Source organism: Lepisosteus oculatus, chromosome 9, assembly GCF_040954835.1.
Source record: "Lepisosteus oculatus isolate fLepOcu1 chromosome 9, fLepOcu1.hap2, whole genome shotgun sequence".
In the NCBI taxonomy this organism is placed as follows: Eukaryota; Metazoa; Chordata; class Actinopteri; order Semionotiformes; family Lepisosteidae; genus Lepisosteus; species Lepisosteus oculatus.
This window is the reverse complement of record NC_090704.1, coordinates 42,665,526-42,685,527: the sequence shown is the minus strand read 5'-3', so window position 1 is coordinate 42,685,527 and position 20,002 is coordinate 42,665,526. Positions and strand designations below refer to the sequence as shown.

Below are 20,002 nucleotides of genomic sequence, written 5' to 3'. Positions count from 1 at the left end.
AATATGCTCAAGACACACACTCACCAAATCGAGCTATCTGACCCCACCCTTGACAGAGCAGTGTAGAGAAGTGACTCACATACAGTAGGTTGCAGAGCTGTTCCTGTATTTCACTGTGAAGTGAGAGTGTGAATATATTTACTGTATCAATACCTATGGGGCTGTACAGGAAGACCAACAGAAGAAAACAAGCAGGTATTACACAGTGTTTTATTGGTAAAATTCAAGAACATGTACCCAAACTGCTTCAGCCTTTGTTTATATATACCAACTTTTATACAACAAAGTTCAACTATGTATTAAAAAGCAGACCTGATCAATAGGGTTTGTCTTTGTATTTGAAAGCACTCCAAGACACATTTTCTGCAGTGATCATTAACAATAAGCATAATTCTGTAAACAACCAATGTAAGGAAAATCTGAACAATGATCCTTCCAATGCAAATCAAAACCACGCACCTTGCTTCTCATCTCCCCAAAAATGTAAATGTCGCTTTGTGCTGTTTGCAAGCTGTCAGGGCTTGGCCTGCTAGGAAAATATTTTGAAAATTTATCCATACATCCATTTTCTAATTTTTTATCCAATTTGGGTCTGGGGGAGCTAGATCTTATGCTAATATTTTTGATGCATTCTTTAAACCGATTATGGCAAAATAGTGGTGTTTCCTGTACTCTGAAAGGTGAACTGTGGAGATATGCTTTAGTATTCTTTGAGTGAAGCCAAGTGTTTTGTAACCACTGTTGCATTATCGTGACAGTTGCAAAGTCATTCTCTAAACACATCCTAAATTTTTACAGCCACACTTTGAAGTGACACGTGGAGAACTTGACCTTTGGTCACAGATATTTGTTTAGTAAGTGAGCTATGTGTGGTATTACAGTATGTATTTACATACAATAATAACATGGCTTTCACCGAGGAATTGCTAGGCAAGTGTTAGTGCATGTTGGAAGCTTTCCCAGCAGTCAGGGCCATAACTGAAGCGAAGCCAAGTCCAATAGGAACCGTGCGAGCGATGAAAGTTGATTCCAGAACCTCTGCTGCCCCTCTCCCTTGTCTACTTCTTTGGTTTCTTCTCCGATTTGACCAGGTCTGAGAATTCTGCAGGGCAGCACAAACCAAAAGCATTATATGGGAGACAATTGCAGTCAAGTACTGTAAATTGAATTGCTTGCTAAGAAAATGTTTCTCATCTGTTATGAAAATTTGTGTTTTACTGGTTCCTTCACATGAAATATTTGTCACATCATTTCTCAGGTCCGCCAATGCGGGTCCAAACCTTCAGTGTTAAAGTTCAAAGTGCTTGACTTCAGAAACCCCGAAGGTTTTTAAATGTTAAAGCATCGAATGCTTGTCTGACAAAGGGCTAAAGCTATTATAGACTTCCTCAGTCAGAATTTCAGTTTTGTTTTTTGTGCATGCCCAATTTGAGTGGGATATTATTTTTAAAATGTTTAGAAAATCTACAGCATTAGTAAAAAGAGCTTTATACTTTTATTTTTCAACCAAATTAAATTAGGTGCACTGTACCTGTAAACGTTGTGATCATGTGTGATCATGTAAAATATCACCACAAGAGGGCCCTAGTTTGTTGGATGTAAATAACATCAGCATTTACCTTACTCTTTACACCTATTACTCACTCAATACTTCACTGCCCCCCTGTGTCTTTGTTATAAATTGCATTCCTTTTAATTCCCTAGGTTTTTGCGTTGCACAGTTGCCTGCAAAGTTCGTCTGTCCCACAGGTAAAATCATTAACCCATGCTAAGTGCTATTGGCCTCTGCAGAGCTGTCTCAAACCTTTCACGGCAAGCAGCAGGTCTGCAGTTTTGACTAATGGAGAGGGACAGCATTCCACCTCATCAGCCCTTTGTATAAATCAAAACTGCTAGGTACCTGGAGGCATCGCAGTATGTTCTCACAAAGTCTAGTACTAGAACCCATATGTTTGCTAAGGGCTTGGCTATACCAAAAATCAGCAGCTTTCCCCTATTGTAGTTCCTTCATTCACCCATTTCTCCTCGCACCTCTGAAATCAATCCTCCCATCGCCATCCACATCTGCAGCCTGTAGCATGGCCTCAGCCTCCTCATCTGACAGGGGCATCACGGGCATGGAGCTGGGCACTGTCGACAGGATGTACCTGCCAGGACAGCAACAAGTAAGTGCCAATATGCTCTCTCTAAAGTAGCAGGAGACCAGAGCAGACTACTCTCGATACAAGCTCATGCATCACTTCATGTGCAATAGCACTACATGTAGTGGAGGTTTCCAATCTTTAACATAATATCTTCCTCTCTACACATTCATAAAGCTAAAAGGTTACTTTTAGGCTACAAAATATAGAACTTTGAGGATTAACTTTTAGCTTAAAAGTCTCTAAAAGTTTAGCATGAGTGTGCCACATGCTCAGATTTTGCTTCTAAAAGGGAAAACATTGCAAAGAACAGAACAATGCATAATGTTTTAGATTTTGCACAGCAGTGTATGTGAGAGAACAGCAGTCCATCTTTTATCAGTCATACTTGATCTCATTCCATTCAATGTAGCCACTGTTGTCTTTGTCCAGCATCTTAAAGGCCTTCTTGATAGATTCCTCCTGCTGCTCTGATGTCGTAAATTGTTGCATGTACTCAAAGAACTTACTGTAGTTAAAGTTTCCTGCCAAAACAACCCCCAACAAAGATTTGTTAGTCATTAGAACATTTATCTGAACCATATTATCTTCACTTTCTGGCCATGCAGTTCAGAACAAATCCTGAAATTCCTTCTGATCCTCCAAATGCCTTCTATAATGGGGATGTCCAGCTCTGGGCAGCCCCAATCCAGCAGTTTTTGTAGGTCACTGTTAAATTTCTAAAGATATAGAACAATTCCATTATCATCATCAGTTAAACATTATTTGTAAACAGATCTATGAGGAGCAGCAAAAAGGCTGAGATGTTTTACAACTAAAATGCAATCTTCACCCACCAAGGACCAGAATATTCTTTATTATAAAGACTGCTTTCTTGATTCATCAATAGCTAAAAGCTGTTGCCAGCCTTCAAAAACAGGTAACCTAGAGGACTGGTCTGAGTGAGGGTCTCCAGTTCCAGATTAAGACCCCTCCTCTATAGGATTTGTGTATTGAAACTGATGAGCTGATGATGACAATCCATTGACTTTATTCTTATTTATTTGTTGGATTCTAGGATGTGATTCTGCATTGAGGTCAAATTACTGTGACACATGTGCTTTGTGCCTGGCAGGTCTATACACCTTTGCCTGAACTCACACTGATCCATGCAATAATACAGACACAGTTTAATGAGAGCATCTTTCACCTTGGAGCCTCATTTCTCTGGGCATGCGGTTGATATCCTGGTCGCTCAGTGATGCGCCCATGGCCAGTGCCATCTTTTTTACCTGCATGCTGAATTCGTCCTCCATGACCTCTGCCTATATGGTACTGCACAGCAGGATAATTTGGGTCAAATCACCTAGTGCTGGAAAAGAGATAACTGTACCTTATTACTTTTCCTAAACAATTTCATTTTTTATTTTTGGACATTTTGTCTAAAAAAATATGCCCTTTCTTTTCATGTTTTAGGTATAGACAGATTATTTAATGACACATCATATCATCACTTTCACTAAGTGCTTATCCAATTCAGGGTCTCAGTGGCCCACAGCCTATCCCAGGAAGCATCATTCAACATGCTGTCCTATCTTTTAAATCTTAAATCGCTCATGCACAGAATGTCAAATGTTAAGGCTATGACAATGTACTGTACCATAGACACCTGAGGCCTGTGGCTTCCATGTCTACCAGGCTTAATCACGAAATGCAAGCCTTTATTCAACTAACAGGTTGCTTGATCGGAATATGTGCAAGTCTTTTTTTTACATAAAAGTCTGAGATTTTGCCAATCAAATGCAGTAGTTAAAAGGCATCATCTAACATGCATAGGAGCTGAAAACAGTCAGGCAGTTCAAATTAATCATATTCTTAAGTCAGTTAAGGGTTTGATTGTGTAACTGGGAGCTGTGCTGGAATAAAAACCAGCAGGATTGTGGGCCTCCAGGACTAGGATTGGGAATGCCTATATTAGACAACACATTTATGGTTTCATGACAATATGCGTTCATCCTTCAATTATTTTGGGTGGGATGGAACATATAGTAGCTGTACCAGATGCTTTTAACAGCTTTCATGGTAGCCCACTGTGTACCTGCTCTTGATAACCTGGATTTTAAGAGTCCTCAATGCATGATCCCTGTGCCTCGATTAGGGTGAGAAGACCCTCAAAGGCATCCAAAAAATTGGCATTGCAGGTGCCAAGCAGGCAGTAAAAACAAAATAGAAAAAAAACCTTTTCATATGATATACAGTGCTGAATACCCCAGTCTAACAGGCTTGTGTTAGCACAGATTAATCTGTAGCCCCAAGTATTCATTTAGTGTGGTAACTGTAAGGTTTTTCTGTCTTATTTTATTTTAGCCAGCACTCTGTTATACTGTGTCCTCACTACATCTTCCATTGGTGTCGACCCCAGCCTGATGTTTACAGCTTGTGGACATCTGATATATTGTTTGCCAAAGACACCAGCTGCTTGTTTTGAGTGTATGCACGATGCTGCTTTTGGGTATGCCTCATTCCATTCCACACCAGAGATTTCTTGCATTGAACAGAACCAGGAAGAGTCTGTCCATTTTCTTATTACTGCCAGTAAACCAAGTTGCAGCCTGAGGTAATGCAAAGGAGCTAGTCCCCTAGGGTGAAGTACTGACCGACCTCTCCCCTTGACGGTATGTGCTGTTGACCCACTGATCCCACCCCCAGTCTACCTGAGTGGGTTTCCCTTTTCCTCCACTGGGGCCTTTATTTCTGGAAATGGAGTCTTATGATAACAGCTTGTAATGTCAAATCTTCAGTTACACTGTGCCTGGATGTTCTAGAGTCCCTGTGTGTAATCTTATTGCTATTTCCATTCCCTTGAAGTGCTGAGCTGGCAGGGAAGCTCAGAACCTCCAGACCTTTTTCCAGCTCTTCCCAAACTGCACACCACACCAACAGGACAAGCAGGGCCACTGCCCCAGCCCCCTCCCTCCCCCAAAACACAAAATCCCCATTGCTACCACACTACCCATCCTATAGTAATACACAGTTTAAAATAGATGCCTTCGCATAGGGCCATGTCAGTTCTGATGTGGCCAAGAAGAAGAGATCCACAGTCTTTTAAATATGTGACAAATTATTTTAGCAGGTTTAAAAAAAGATCATAACATGTCTCCATTAGAACACATTCAGTGGAAACTCAAATAATGTATGTATTTAAAAAAAAATATTTCAACTTTATTCGCTGCTCTCTTTCAAAATAATAATAAAATGATATTAATAGACTGGTTTTATCTTGTGTCTATAAAACATCTATTGCATCAGCAAATCTTCATAGATCAGGTTGTCATCATAGAATGTTTATCTGCCTGATATGGTAACTGAATGCGAGATTTCAGTGTACGATATCTTCATTGCCACCCACCCAGCATTTCTTCAAATACTCCAAGGCAACTATTGTGCCTTCAAAGAGCATATTTAACTTTTGCAAACGTAAACAAACATAAGATTCACATCACAATCATTACTAGTTGTGTTTCAGTATATCCCATGTGCATAATATTTAAATATTATAAGCAGCGTTTAAAAATTAACAAAACACAAAAATTCGCATACACACCATTTGAGATTTTTCCCAAAGAAAATCTTGAGAGTCCCAAGATTTTCAGAGCAGCAGTTTCTCTAAATGGAAATTATCGAGACAAAACTGAATGTCTGTGTATTTTTTCAACTGTTGTCATCGTAATATCTTTTCTTATTCAAGCAATTTGGGTTATCAAATCCCATATGTCTCTCTGCTCTCAGCCCTTGACTCTGCCTTCAAGGTGTGCACAACGCTGTGCATCAAGCCTTCTGTGACTTCATTGCAGTGATAGTGCAGATCAGTCTCACCACTTGCTATTCTACCCCAGAGTTCGACACCTCCCCTTGCAGCACCCTGCTTTCTCCACAGAATCCCCTTTTTTGCTCCTTTGATGTCCACAGTTGTTCACTCACCAGCAGTGTGGCCAAGATCCTTGGTTGTTAGAAACCCTGGGTGCGTCTTGTCTTCCAGTGCACTCTGAACCTTCCTCTCTGTCCTGTCTCTTATATACCCACAGGCTGTGCTATTTCCATCTCAGCAGTGCACCTGTCAGCTCTCTGATTCTTGTAACTCCATCAGACCTTTGGCTCTTTTGCACACCAGCCATAGGTTCCTCACCACTTTACTGCGTAGAAAACCAGAAACTCTCATTTTGTGTCTTCCATTTTGTGTTTTCAGCCTACTCTCAGCTGCGTATGCTGAGCTTCTATTCAGCAGCAGACTGACAACTGACAAGGGTGCTAATAGCTTCACAATTTATATTGACAGCTTCCTTAACAACAGTCCAACTGTTTTTTTTTTCCACCTGTGAGCTAACATGAAAATTCTCATTCACATTGACAAGCCTTCTGGTTTGCCATCATATCTCATATTTGTACATGTCCTTGAGAATGTGGTTTCTCCTTAAATTATTTATATATTCAAGTATTAGTAGTTTAGAAAGTAGTGTCTGAGAAAGCCTATTCATTTCAGAGGAATCTTATTATTCTAGAAAAGAAAGAAATAGATGCAATTAGTTCTTAAACTCTTTAATTAAACAAAAGCACATTACTTGGTCTCTAAATGAGCTTTCCCAGTGTTGTACTTGAAGAATAATTTATACATTGAGCACAACAGCCACATTCATTGTTTCCAAGTACAGGGCTTAATGTGTTTTTAGAGGTTCTATTTTCTTTTAAAGTTACAAAATCAATTTCCCTACAAATAAAACCATGCTTAAAAACCACAACTGTATTGCAAAAGAGGGAACAGATGATAAATAAACCAATGTGTATTCAATATATTTTTATTAAATATTTCTCTTGTGGTTTTTTAATGTGGTTCTAATTTTTGCCAAAAAAAACAACTGCCTCTAAAACATAAGTTCAGTGAACATGAACAAGAACTGTGATTCGTGTTATTTTAATGACCAACATTTTATGAAAGTTTTTTTTATTCCCTCTCAGCAGGATATGTTTTCAAAAGAAGAGACGTTTTTGGATTTAACCCTTCAAGCTATAAACCCTTAACTTAGACACTGAATTTAAACATTTATCATCCTGTAATGATTGTGTCAGCTGAATAGGGTGTTTTAATTACAGTATTTACTGTAAAACAAGATGGTTTTTAGTCTGTTTTTTAGGGATTCAGATATACTTTAAGCATTTGAATTCTGACTTTAAATATGAGTGTTCTTTTTTCATTTTCTACATTTTATATAGTTCAAAATTTCTTAAATTGTTTTTAATACCTCTTATGGGTATTCTATTTTGGAGTAATGCACCTTTTAGGGTTCTTTTCTCTGTAGTGAGAGACTGGTAATGTTTAGGGAGATGGTGTCATTGCTTTACATTTTTTGTTCTACCTATTAGTGGCTATTTGGGTAATATGATAACTCTTGATTATAAGCAGCAATTTTGTGAATTTAGTTTTTGGATTAAAGTCTCTTCACAATAAGATGTGAACTTTACATACTGTAACTAACTTAACAGGAATTTCTTACTTTGCATAATTTGGGCAATTCTCGAGTAGAAAATGAAGCCTGTGGATTTTTTAGCTATTATAAACATCCATTATTATACTTGAAATTTTATTAATTCAGCTTTATTTCTTCAAAACACATAGATGCTATTGGGAGCATTTGGGAAAAATGCTTTAATTGAGAATTTAGACACCTGAATTTCATACTAGACAGCTGGGTTTCTGTCCTTAATCCCAGATATCCCACTGCTTGTTTGCCTAGCTTTGAACTTTGACCTCAAGACAGAACCTCTGTCGCCAAAAGTTTCATAACAGATAATGAGCCAAACCTCTCCTTGTTCCTCTCGCCAGGAACATAGTCTCTCAGCTGTTTCCTACTGACAGAAAGTCAGACTTGTCAAACTGCAAATGAAATTTCTCCCCTTTATCCTCTTGCCTTTTTGCTAGAGCAGATTAGGTTGCTTTGCAAAAAGCTAATTTTAAAAATAATCATTTACACATTTCCCCCTGCAAGTCTTTTAGGGAAGAAAATAACCTTTGACCTGACTTTATCAGCTCGAGCTGAGGGATGACCACACGCCATGATCGCTTTAACGTGCCAGTTCACTGTTCTCATGAAGATCCAGCCCAGATGAATAGTGTTTTCTCTCTGGGCTGTGTGTTCTTTGTATTCCCAAGTGCAGTGTGTTTAGCACGTTGGCAAGCTCCATACTAGGATAAGCTCTGTTGAAAATGGATGTGTTATAAATTCAGAATAAACATTAGTAATGTGTGTTGCTTATGTCAGCAGCCATAGAGTCTATGGCACACCAACATATTGACCAACGTCATGTGGTCTTAAAAATCATTTTTACAATATGATATAACACTAAAGACACAGAAAAATGTACACATTCCTAGCCTACTGAAAACCTACTGACACTTCACTTGCATGAATTGATTATTTGGTTCTCCATCTCTGGTGCCATGCCCTGTGAACTGAGATTTCACCCTGATTGTGAGGCATGTTACTTCTGAACATCAGATGTCACAGCTTGTTTGCATGAAATAAACTCATTACATACTAAAATCAGGGAATTGCAGCTACAGGCATATAGTATGTCTTTTGCACCTTCCATCTAAAATCCAAGGTTGTGCCTTGTCTCATTTGTATGGTGAACATTAAACTGCACTGCTCTGTTAATATTTAACAATGCCCATGGTATGTATGTCTGAAGACTAAAATCAGTGAGATATAAGTACAGGAAAACAGTACGCATGTGGGCAGCTGTAGGTCTCAGATTACAATTGTGATGTTCTCTGCCAGTATTAGGTCATTTTTGTATCAATCACCATGGCATACTGTATATTATATGCATTTTATGCTGAACTAATTAAAGTCAGTTAATCAGAGACTGATTCTGATTTTGAGGTTACAGTTGTCAATCTTTCTCTATAGCATGTATGCAACCTTTGGCAACACAACACAATGAAGTCATCTTATCAGCAGTTCCAGAGATCTGTGAATGCGCTATGCTTTGCTGTTTTTTACCTCAGTTCTGAGAACTCAAATCCAGACTTGCATTACCCTGTTAATACAATAATTCTTACCACATGTCAATAGCAGACAAATATCCTAGCTAATGGATTAAAGAAAACAGCACATCATACAAAATATCCTTCATTATACTTGATAGAAAAGTGCTGGAAATAACCCTGTTTCTGAAGTTTTTATAGTGTATTATTTTCTCAAGAAGCAAGCTGAGCGTGTGATATGCGGATGCATATTGGATTTTAAATACAAAATAGAAATAACAAGAGAAAATCTCTAAGTCAGTACAGCTCTGATGGCTCTTCCAGTCTTCCAGAACCAAAGGTATATGGTTTGTTCCACACGCACATTGTATTTGGAATTCAACTCTCTGTGTGTTTTGTTTTCAGCTACTTTGCTTGAACAGTAATTGAATGATGAGCTCTCTAGGTTATGATGGAATAGCCCGTATATTGAATATTCACATGGGTTAGCATGTTGTTCTGAGATAGGAGTGGAAAAGAAACCAGCCAAAATGTAAAGTCAGTTCTTCAAGCGTGTAGTAGTTCAAGTAGGTGGCTGTGTCAGCATGCGTAGGCTGCAAAGGATCAAGTAAAGCTTTACTCCATGCTGAAAAGAGAAGAAAGGAAACACAAGGTTTTGGTTGTGGAGCCTTCTTTGCCCAAGAAGTCACCCCTCACACTTGAAGAAGGCTCCACAGCTTAAACGTGTTTCCTTTCTTCTCGGTTTTCCCTACATCAGCATGGAATAAACCTTTACTTGTTCCTCTTCAAGAGTGTGTCTTACTGATGTCACCGGACATAGACATCTCCATGTTAAAAATGAATAAAAGAACTGGGTACTGCGGGATATCACAGAAAAGCCTAAGGAGTAATTTATAATAAATTATGTTAAAAATGCACTAGCATTTGTTCTGCACCTCAATTTGTTTATATACAAAACTTTCAAAAGGAACACATTGTTGTACAATAATTCTGAAAATTCACAATACCAAAACTACACAATGGAAGCAAACACATGAAACTCAATACAAGTGAACTATATTAGTAAACTACATAGGAATGCAATGCTAAGGAGTATCCAGGGATGCAATGAGGCTGCTAGGGTTTATAGTTATAATTATTTGGTTTAATCGTTAGCACCAGGGGAGGGTATGCTCGGTGCTGGGTCTCTCCACAGCTGAGTATTTGTTCCTTGCCTGGAATGAGATCCTGGGATTAAATAAAGGGTTAAATGTTCGTGACCTAACTGGTTCTTGTTCTTTGCTGTTTATTACAGAAATTATCTTTTCCCTTTTTAATATACAAGGTGATCTGGGTCACTAAGCTGATGCTCCTTCTCAGGATGCTTGGAATTGGCCCGAGATCCATGGCTCCCATAAAGCCTGCTCTGAATTTAAAGTGTGCTCATCTATCACAAGGTGTCAGTGGTGGCAAGTTGCTGTTGGCCTGGTTGTAATTCATTCTTCACTCATTTCAGGTGTAGGTTGTTTTGTTTTCATTTCAGAATCTGATTTACTCCAGCACCACATGTCAATATTTTGCGTTTGTATTTTTTTTTTTTACATTTAGAAAGAATTCTGCAGTTGCATGTTCTGAGAACACTCAGTAATTACAGTTTTAAAGTGTATCCACGATAGAGAGGGACAGCATGGACAAGCCTAACAAGGAGAACAAAGCTGTTTTCTTTAATGAGGACTTGTACAGTAGATCATTTTGTATATCCTAGAGAAGAAAGGGTTACAGTGTGCCCTTCTGACACAGAGAGAAAGAAAACAGTGTCTTTATCTGTCAGTTCTTGGCTTTGGTGGTACTGGAGCCGACTGTGACAAATCATTAGTGTCAAGTACAATGGACATAGTGGTTGCTGGCAAGCCAGATTCCTCCAGGCTGGAATCTTAAATTCTATCTCTTCCATGAAACCAGAGCAGGGTTTATACCAATCACGGCTGCCTGGTGCTGACAGATAGCCTGTCCCCTTGGTGCAGTTAAACTTAGACATGGAGCCTACCCTGGCAAACATTAATGGAATTGAGGGATGCTTGTAGACTGCAAAAATGGAGTGTTGCTTATTATCTTTCAGCTCTTGTAAAAATTAGCACGGAAATCTATGGAAAACAACATTAGGAAACGTTTACAGTTGAACACTCCGTATATTGTACATTGGTAATCTAGGATGCACTTCGAGACCGGGATGAAATCACTGGTATATCTGTAGCTCCAGGATGTAATTTTCATTTGCTAAGAGTTTTTTTTTTCATGTCAAAGCTGTAGACCTTTGCAGCTGACAACATTGAAGGACTCCAGAGTTTTCTACATTAAATAAAGTCTCCCGTTTGTTCACAAGGCTCCAATTAGACTTAGATACAGTATATACTGTAGTTATATAATATAAAACTCTACACCACAGCAACAAAAACAGCTACGACATAATTTCTTAGCCATGTTGTCTCTACTCCCAGTGTCACCTTCATAATCTTTTGAACTGAAACACTGTCAGCTATCAATGGTGGAGAAATTAAAATGGTGTAATTTCCCAGTTTTGCAATAACCTCATCATGAGTCCCTCTTAGACTGTAATAAGTCTGTTGTCTGTTCCTGATTGTGTGCACAACAAACTGCAGTGAGGACATGGCCCAGGAACAAGAACATGGAGCAGAGAGATCTGGTAGGATGACATCAAATTGTGTTCTTTATCACCTGTTAGTGTTTTATTTTACATACATTCAACAGTGGAGTAGCACTGCTGCAGCAGACACAGAACAGAGAACGTAGGGTCTCATGCTGAAGCAAGATTCCTTATTCTGTAATTTTGTTCCCACTGAGGGCAACAAAACAACAGCTATCTTGCCACAGTCTGCATTCTTGCTCCTAAGTAATTCCTAATAATGTTTCATCCTGCCACTGACTGCAGTAATTCTGCATAAAAATGAAGGTGGTAGATGTTTCTTTATGGACTGTGATGTCACAGTGCTGAATCAGAAAGAAAAACAATAAACCAGATAACCGGGACATTTCAGAGAATTCGTTGGCTAGATCATAGAATCTGATGGTTTCATTTTCTTAGAAAAGGGGGGCATTGGCAGTTACAGACGAACTCACTGTAGACTGCAAAAGCTTAAAGTTCTTCTGGAAAAAGAAGTCCTGGCAGTATCATTGTCCGATACAGGGAAGGGAGGGAGGAGGCTGATCAGGCCACACTGAACAATGACTCCAGCTTCAGGACTGGATTTGATAGAGCGAGAAGCCTGTGTATTTACTGGACTAAAACAATCGCTCCATTCATGGGTCTGTTCCCCGCTCCGTCCCTACGTGGTCCTGAGCAATGCACACTGCCGTCTATAAAGCGTGACGATACAGATGTGCAGGCTGTACCTACTGTATCAGTTCATTCAAATGTGAGGATCACTGTGGTAAACGCTGTAATGTGATTGTTACCATCCTGCACCATGCCACTCCTGGGCAATATCTGTAATGACAAATATAAAATACTGTATTTCTGCTTAAAAACAAACACTAAGGTGTACTGAAGTCTACCAATAAAAATGCCATCAGCACTATTTTTATCTACATGTAATTTCCTTGCAAAAAGGTGCACAGAACGAACACTGTTAAGCCGTAAAGATTTTTTGGCATAGCATTGTATAATAAATATCATACTGGTTGAGTAAAACTCTTATAAGTTACTATATCAAAAGCCACAGTGTTGCAGTGCACAGCTGCTACATGTGACCTTTTCAGCAGGAGCTCCCGTGACTGTCATTTGTCTTCATTTGAATGAGGCCAACCATAGATCAGCAATCGACGGATTTAGAAAAATAAAATGCTGTACAGTACATTATAACAACGAGTGGATATAACATGCTTTATTACGCATTTTCGTAATATTTGCTCTAATTAGAAGGAAATAGTTCTTAAAAAAGTTACACACAAATGACCCGAAGCAAAACAATAAGGAGGTCTAAGTGTTTTTGCTTATCAAATTAAATCACTATTCTTGGCCACTAATCAATTATTTTAAGGCGAAACCTTAATTCACGGAGCAAGTAAGATTTTGAGAGGAGCTGCAAGATTTATGGGCATGAATAATTACAGTATCAGATCCAGCATTTAGAAAGGCAATGTCAAAATTGTAATGTAAGGAAGTGCATGTGCCATCATTTTCTCTTCATTTTACACGTTAGCAATGTAATTACTGTCGTCCGGATAATCAAAGCGCTTGTGTGACGACGTATTTTTCTCATCTGTGCGATTTCACCGTTTGCAGTTTTCATGCCTTCTCTCATGACTCTGCCACTCTCGCACTTTCTGATTTTTGATTCCCCCTCCCCTTTTATCCTGTATGCCTAACCCCCCCCTCCTCCTTCTGCAGATTCCAGAGCGGAGGTAGCAATATAGTACATTAGCAAGATGGCGCTCTCGTTGTCAGCACTAGAACAGCTCCTTCTCTCATATCTAAACCGCTCTGTGCTGCGAGATTAATCTCATTCCTGAGCAACACATAACAGATCTAAATATGCACAATATCAAGTAGCAGGTAGTCGATTTCTGTGCTTTGTTGCATTTTTAAACACAACAATACTGCTGAGGCGGACATCCTTACTATCGCGGTGTGTGAAGAGTGGGAAGCGGATAACGGGCTGAGATTTGGTGCAGAGACGAGGAGAAACGGGGATTTAAAATTAACAGCATCAGATTGGTATCGTATAGAACAAGCAGGCACCGCTGCTTGATTTAGTCATGTAACCAGTTTTATTTTTTCTGGCAACAGCACGTTAAAAACTGGAGGTGTTTTCTTTGCACCCTGATGCAAAACGAAAAGGAACAGAATTATCTGAAACATCTGCATCTTAATCCATTACATGCATTTAGTTATGAAATGGTGGAGTATGGCTTGTGACGCTTAGAGCGTCTTTGGATAGGGGAAATGCAACACTCGAGAGGGCAGTTCGTCATTTCTTTCCTTTTAAAATAGCCTTTTCTCATACTGCATTGCAACAACACGAGATTCCTGAAGTGGAGGATGTGTGCGAGGCTCTTTGTACTGGTCATGTCTTCATCGTTTTTCAACCCCAGCTTTGCCTTCAGTTCTCATTTCGACCCAGGTGAGTGCTGATTTAAAAAAAAAACGACAACGATCCCGCATTCGCTGTTTAGACTGCACAACTAGCTTGAACAGTTCGTTTTGAAATCTTTTTTTCGGCTTTGCCCTGTTATGCCGTCTATCCGCGTATTTGCTGCAGCGTGTGCAGATAATTCCTCTGCGCTGCACGTTTAGAGGTTATCCTCCAGCGCTTTTCCGCTGTGGTTAACCCTCTCCGCGTCGGGATGTAGCCGGGGGATGGGCTGCTACAGTATGAGGGGCTTCAGGAGATACTGTATCACTCATAGGTGCCGCACGAAAAACAAGACATTAACCTGCACAGGTGGGGTTAGTTGCCTGTGAGAGTACAGTATTTCCTCCCAAAATTGCTTGATCGGGAAACGCAACAAATGAGGTATGGATTTTACAGCACACCTGGTAAAACGAGTACAACCACACTCCCAATAGGAAAGCATCGGAACTACTGGAGGCAATGTCTGGTTGTAAACCCAAGGTCTCTGAATAATATATACACTAGCATTTAACTAAGGTTTGGCGGCGATAGGTTTTAACCATCTTCATTCCTGGCCCTTCTGGTGTTCTATTAATTACAATTTGCAAAGAATTAAATTCAATATACAGTAACATTTTACGGTATCGGTTGAATGCACGGTGACATCGTGGCGGTGCAGGTTGGAAGAATGGTGTACTCGTTGGAAATAACTCTGGTCATGGCTGCCGTTAGCGTTACCTGTCTCTGGAAAACCTGCGCTATGGGATCAGACCACTGTCAGAAGTATTCGGATACTCGCTTCCAGTACCTGCGCTCGGAAATCACCCCTCCCCTTCATACAACATCGTCAGGATTCTTGAAAAAAATCCCCAACCCCCACATTTCAGCAGATTTTATGTACTGTAGGATTTGTGTAGAATCTTTGTGTGGGTTTATACTACCTCAGTGTACACCAGACTTATTATTTGTACCAGGATATTTATTGTTGTGGATTAAAGATATTGAATTGACATTCTTATTCCTTCTTGCTTATCTGCTGTCCTTTTTCCTGTGTTTAGATCTGTGGAGACTAGCTGGAAGGTGCTCATTTACATGAATACTTTTGATGAATGAAGTGCTTTTGATTTGACTTTTCCTACAAGCTGTTAAGCGTGAAATAGTCTGTATCAAATATGAGCAGAAAATAACCTTTTAAATATATATATATCCACTTGTGGCAATGAAATTATTAGAAATGACTGAACAACAATGCTAATTTAGGGCATGAAAATCAATGCATTTTTATGACATGGTTGTATGTCTGGAAAAGCACTTCAATATTTCTGTTGCAGTGGAGAGAGAAGTGACACTGTCACCCTTACTTCTGCGTCACTCCATTGCGATGGTTGGATTGCAGTTCTTTGCAGACTGAATTAAAAGGGATCAGGATTAGCTGTGTAATTATTTACCCTGTGGTGATGGCATCCAGGAGCTATGAGAAGGTCCCAGGCACCTTTTTAAATGAAAAATAAGCCCAATTTTAAAGAACACTTTCCAATTATTTATTGAGAAATATGTAGTTGGAGCCCCAGAGTGAACTGAAGGAAATGTTTTTTGTTGTAGTACACCTGTAGAGTGGCAACGCTTTAAAATGGAAAAGGTGATGACGACAATGCCGGTTTTGTGAGCAATTGCGTATCTCTAAAATTCTGTTTGTGCTGGTTCGATGCTCAGCTGCAGTAGTCTAATCAAGATGGCCTTTGTTGGACCTCTGAATTGGTTTCCATGGTGACCAGAAGGCTCCTGGTCTCATCACTGGTTGAATTTGGTTTATAATGGACCCCTGTGGTCTACAGCCTTGACAATTCTTCCTCAGCATGGGTGTCAGGGTACAGTACACCAACCTTCTGCATCATTATTGATGTTCTAAGGGAATGCTGTAAATTGTTCACCTGGAGATTTTGTAGGAAAAAAATCCATTGTTTCAAGGTGAGAAGAGTTTTCCACAGCTTAAATGATTTATGTTCAGACAGTATAAAGTATAATGTGGGGATTATTATTTTTGCTCTTATTTAGAAGTAAACTGTTGAAACTCTAAGTCATATTCAGGCTGTGCATGAACAGATGAATCCCTTAAATTATATACCCATTTGACCCCTGTTCAGAGCACTAAAGTGCTGTGAATTCACAATCACGGCTCTTTATATTACATAGAACTGATGTAATAACTGCTTGTATCCTACCCAGGAATGTAGGAGATATTAGAAACTTCTCCCTGTTGTTATCAAAATTGTTATGCTCAGCTACAGTACATTTTAAGCACAAAAGTAATCTGGAGCTTTTTTAATTGTTCAACAATAACAATTAAACTACACTATTTTCATAAATTCTCATGAAGGAATTAGTGATCAGCAATTATTAATAAATATAAGTATATCTGTATAAAATTATTGTTTTTAAAGACTTCGCAGTATTGGAGGCTTTTATCTTCAAAATAGTTTCTAGTCACTTTAAGTTGTATACAGAGTCAACGAAGTCGATCTTGTATTTGGATTTGTAGTTCTTCTACGTTTGAGCAGGTAAAAACAAACAGCCTAAGACTATACTGTTTAATTCAGAAGGATTTGAACCATAAAATTTCCTATTTGCCTACGGGGTTTGTCGTATATTGGAAATAAATGGTAAACATAAATGAGAAAAAAACCCGACTATTTCTGTCAGAGCAATTGAGCTATCTCGAATCTGTCTCAGTGCATCTTATATGGCTGGTAACCAAATCAATTGACTTTGCAGTGAGCTGCCATCAAATTCTTGAAATTAGAAATAATTGAATTTGGAGTCAATGTACCAGAGGTGATAGATTGAGAAGAGAATTCAATTCAGCAGGGCTAAGTAAAAATTATCCAATCTCCAAATAACGGATACTTCAGCAATCATGCGAAGGAGCGCAGCTGGACTAATTATCATGTGGATGTGATTGAAAATATTTCTGGCTGGAGTAAGTAACTCTAAAAGCTGATACTAGTTCAATTAGACTTTAATTACATGCAATACGGTTTGTGATCGGTGCATGGATTTTTACGTTAGCGATTTATCAAAAAAACATGCTCTTGCGGACCACAAGAGTAGGCTGAAATAAACGGACTCGTCTATGAATTGGTAATCCCCAGTACTCAGACTGTATTTTTTTTTTTAATCTATTGAGTCATCTCTGGTGGATTTTAATTATTTTTAACTCAATCACGCCGCTGTTGTCAAAGCTGCGCGGCTCATGGGCCGTGGCTTGCCGGGAAGGCGGTGACATCATCGAGACTAAGGTTTATCGGGTTTACTGGCAGGGCTGGCTACGACCTGCGTGGACAGGTGTTTATGTCTTATGCAGTATATTTCATTTGCCTACCTTGTTATCGTGGTGGGGATGGCTGCATGTACATTACGCAGCATGACTCTACAGATCTACAAGACCGTCGGAGCAAGAGGAATGGAAGTCTAGGTAAGTCTGGAAAAAAACTTGTACTGCATTCTGCTACTGACTATAATACTCTATATATGTTACTATAATATGATCAAATATTCATTTTAAAGCTTTTTATAAAAATATGACTTGATCTATATGGTGAGAGGGAGCACTGTTGTTTCTGCACTTCTAAACAAGCCTTAACAGATCCGGGATCGTGCATCCTCTTATATATTCAGTTTTCCCAAACCAGAGTAATTAAACTGCCTCAAGGAATTTTAAATAATTTTCATTCTTTAAGAAACACCTTTATATTGTACCTGTCTGCATTTTATATTATGGTATTTTAGTTAGATTCCTTAACTGGTCTTTTATGTAGTACTTCAGTGATATTGTGTCTATTGTATTTGCTTCTAGAAAGATTTATCTGGGTGTCTTTAATTCAGCTAGATGTTTTGACTCCACTTTGATTTACTTTTTCATCTTGGTGTGATACTTTTTGCTTTTATTTAGTGCTCTTCATGCAGAACATACAGTACCAGTGCACCATAAGTTCATATAAAAAAATAATTTTGGTGACCATTTTTACAATTCAAATGCTATTAGAATTATAGCAATTCTATAGAATTAGAATTATTAAAGTATTAGAATTTCCTTTAAGTTGGTGTACGTACTGTAGCATCAGTTATGAACCATTTTGTGTGCAAGGTGTTCTTTAAGCAGCCCTTGAGAAAAACTTAATAGCAGCCAAAAGGATGGTATGAAGACCTGAAATTACTAGTACAATAAAGACTTGTGTCCACTGGGCTGGGTAATACCTGTAGGATAATTGATTGTGATGGCCGGAAAGCTGCTTCAGCTGAAGGGCACTGCACTTATCCCAGCACAAAGATCATTATCCACAGGAGCCTGTAGCTCTTGATTTGGAGACTGCATTGATAAACTGCATTAATCGCAACATTTTTGAGTGAAAGGTTTCTAAATCCTTTTTAGGGGGGATGTGATAAGGACTTAGTTTTATTTTAATCATTGCTTCAGCTGGTTGGAAGCAGTTAAAGACCCACCCCAATTCACCTTCAATTAAAAGGTTCTCGATATTCTGAGAGAAAAAAATCATATAACCATGAGAATTTTCTAATAAGAAATTGTCCAGTTCCCTTTGCAGCACTCGTATACAGTAGATGTGAGCACTGTAACTATTCCTATAGTAAAGAGTTAGCAATTATCAAGTGATTTGAATGTAAGCCATTTTAATGCTATTTTATGACTACTTTCTTCAGGTTGACGTCCAATCATATTGTAACGCTCCAGGGTTCACATGGGTGCAGTATGCGCCCTCACCGTTGCCGCCTCAGCTCGGCCCCCCCACCGTCGGGGACTCGAACCTGGGCCTCTGGCATCGCTCAACAGGGACCCAGCCAGTTGAGCTAAAGAGAGATCTCCCCTCAACCCGGCAGCTGCGGTCCCTGCTATTCACAGGGAAGGGCGGTGACGTCACCGCACTCTGAAGCCGGCTCTCACAAGCAATGGTGGCCGTATGCGTTACAATATATTACGATGACAAAATACAAGGAAAATAATGCAATACTTTGGAACAGACCTACTTCGCTGATGTGCTACTGCAGTCGAATAGTTTAGATGTACCATGGGTTTTTACACATGGGGGGGGGGGAGACCTGATTTTTATGAAAAAGGCTTATTGTAAAAGATCTTCATCCACTGAAAAGGATTAAGGAAAACAGTCATGTTTTTTTTTTTTGTGACAAATTCCATAAAGGAAGTAAATACTGTAAATCCTTGCACTCCAGCAACAATGCAGTGAAGGAAATATTTTAAGAGCTTTTTTATATAAATTAGATGCACAGCACAACACAACTTTACAGGACCTGTCAGTTGATTTTAATAGCTTCTGAAATGTGATGCAGGTTGGCAGTAGTGTGAAAACAGTTTACAAGCAGCTTGCAGATACAGCATGGAAATAGACACATCTACATTTGCTGCCCAATGCAAGCATTAGAAGCTCATAGATGCATTGTTTAAAAAAAACATTGTATTGATTGCAATTATAACTGTCTAAACTATTGTAGTATTGTTCTTCCGGTCTATCAATCTACTTCCATGTGCCCAGCTGTCACATATCTTACATGGTACATTTATTGTCTTGTTTCTGACTTTGTCCTTCTGTTTGTTTGGTTTTATTTCACTGTTAAAGAGTGTTAAAGGAGAAGTTTTGCTATGTTTTATCAGATTCATAAAGCTGTGCCCTGTTGGCTTGTTGTACATTCTTGAATGG

The 20,002-nt window shown here is 39.0% G+C and overlaps 2 protein-coding genes across 3 annotated transcripts in view; one reads left to right on the top strand and one right to left on the bottom strand.

The window, feature by feature from the left end:
* Positions 1-196: 196 nt before the first annotated feature.
* On the bottom strand, positions 197-6,171 carry LOC102691822 (parvalbumin-like EF-hand-containing protein). The gene is made up of 5 exons (XM_006635166.3): positions 6,102-6,171; positions 3,331-3,492; positions 2,530-2,665; positions 2,032-2,147; positions 197-1,102 (listed from the first exon to the last, which is right to left on the bottom strand). Exons 2-5 carry the CDS (start codon positions 3,434-3,436, stop codon positions 1,059-1,061), a joined length of 402 nt encoding a protein of 133 aa, XP_006635229.1. The 5' UTR covers positions 3,437-3,492; positions 6,102-6,171; the 3' UTR covers positions 197-1,058.
* Positions 6,172-13,569: 7,398 nt separating this feature from the next.
* aatkb (apoptosis-associated tyrosine kinase b) overlaps positions 13,570-20,002 on the top strand; it is a 53,642-nt gene continuing 47,209 nt past the window's right edge. The window contains exon 1 of one of the 2 annotated variants that reach the window (XM_015356159.2): positions 13,570-14,282. In XM_015356159.2, coding sequence (XP_015211645.2) covers positions 14,201-14,282 — 82 coding nt within the window. In that variant the 5' untranslated portion in view covers positions 13,570-14,200. Of the gene's footprint in view, positions 14,283-17,604; positions 17,746-20,002 lie in introns of those variants that run through there. The other variant, XM_015356158.2, reaches the window with a different exon arrangement.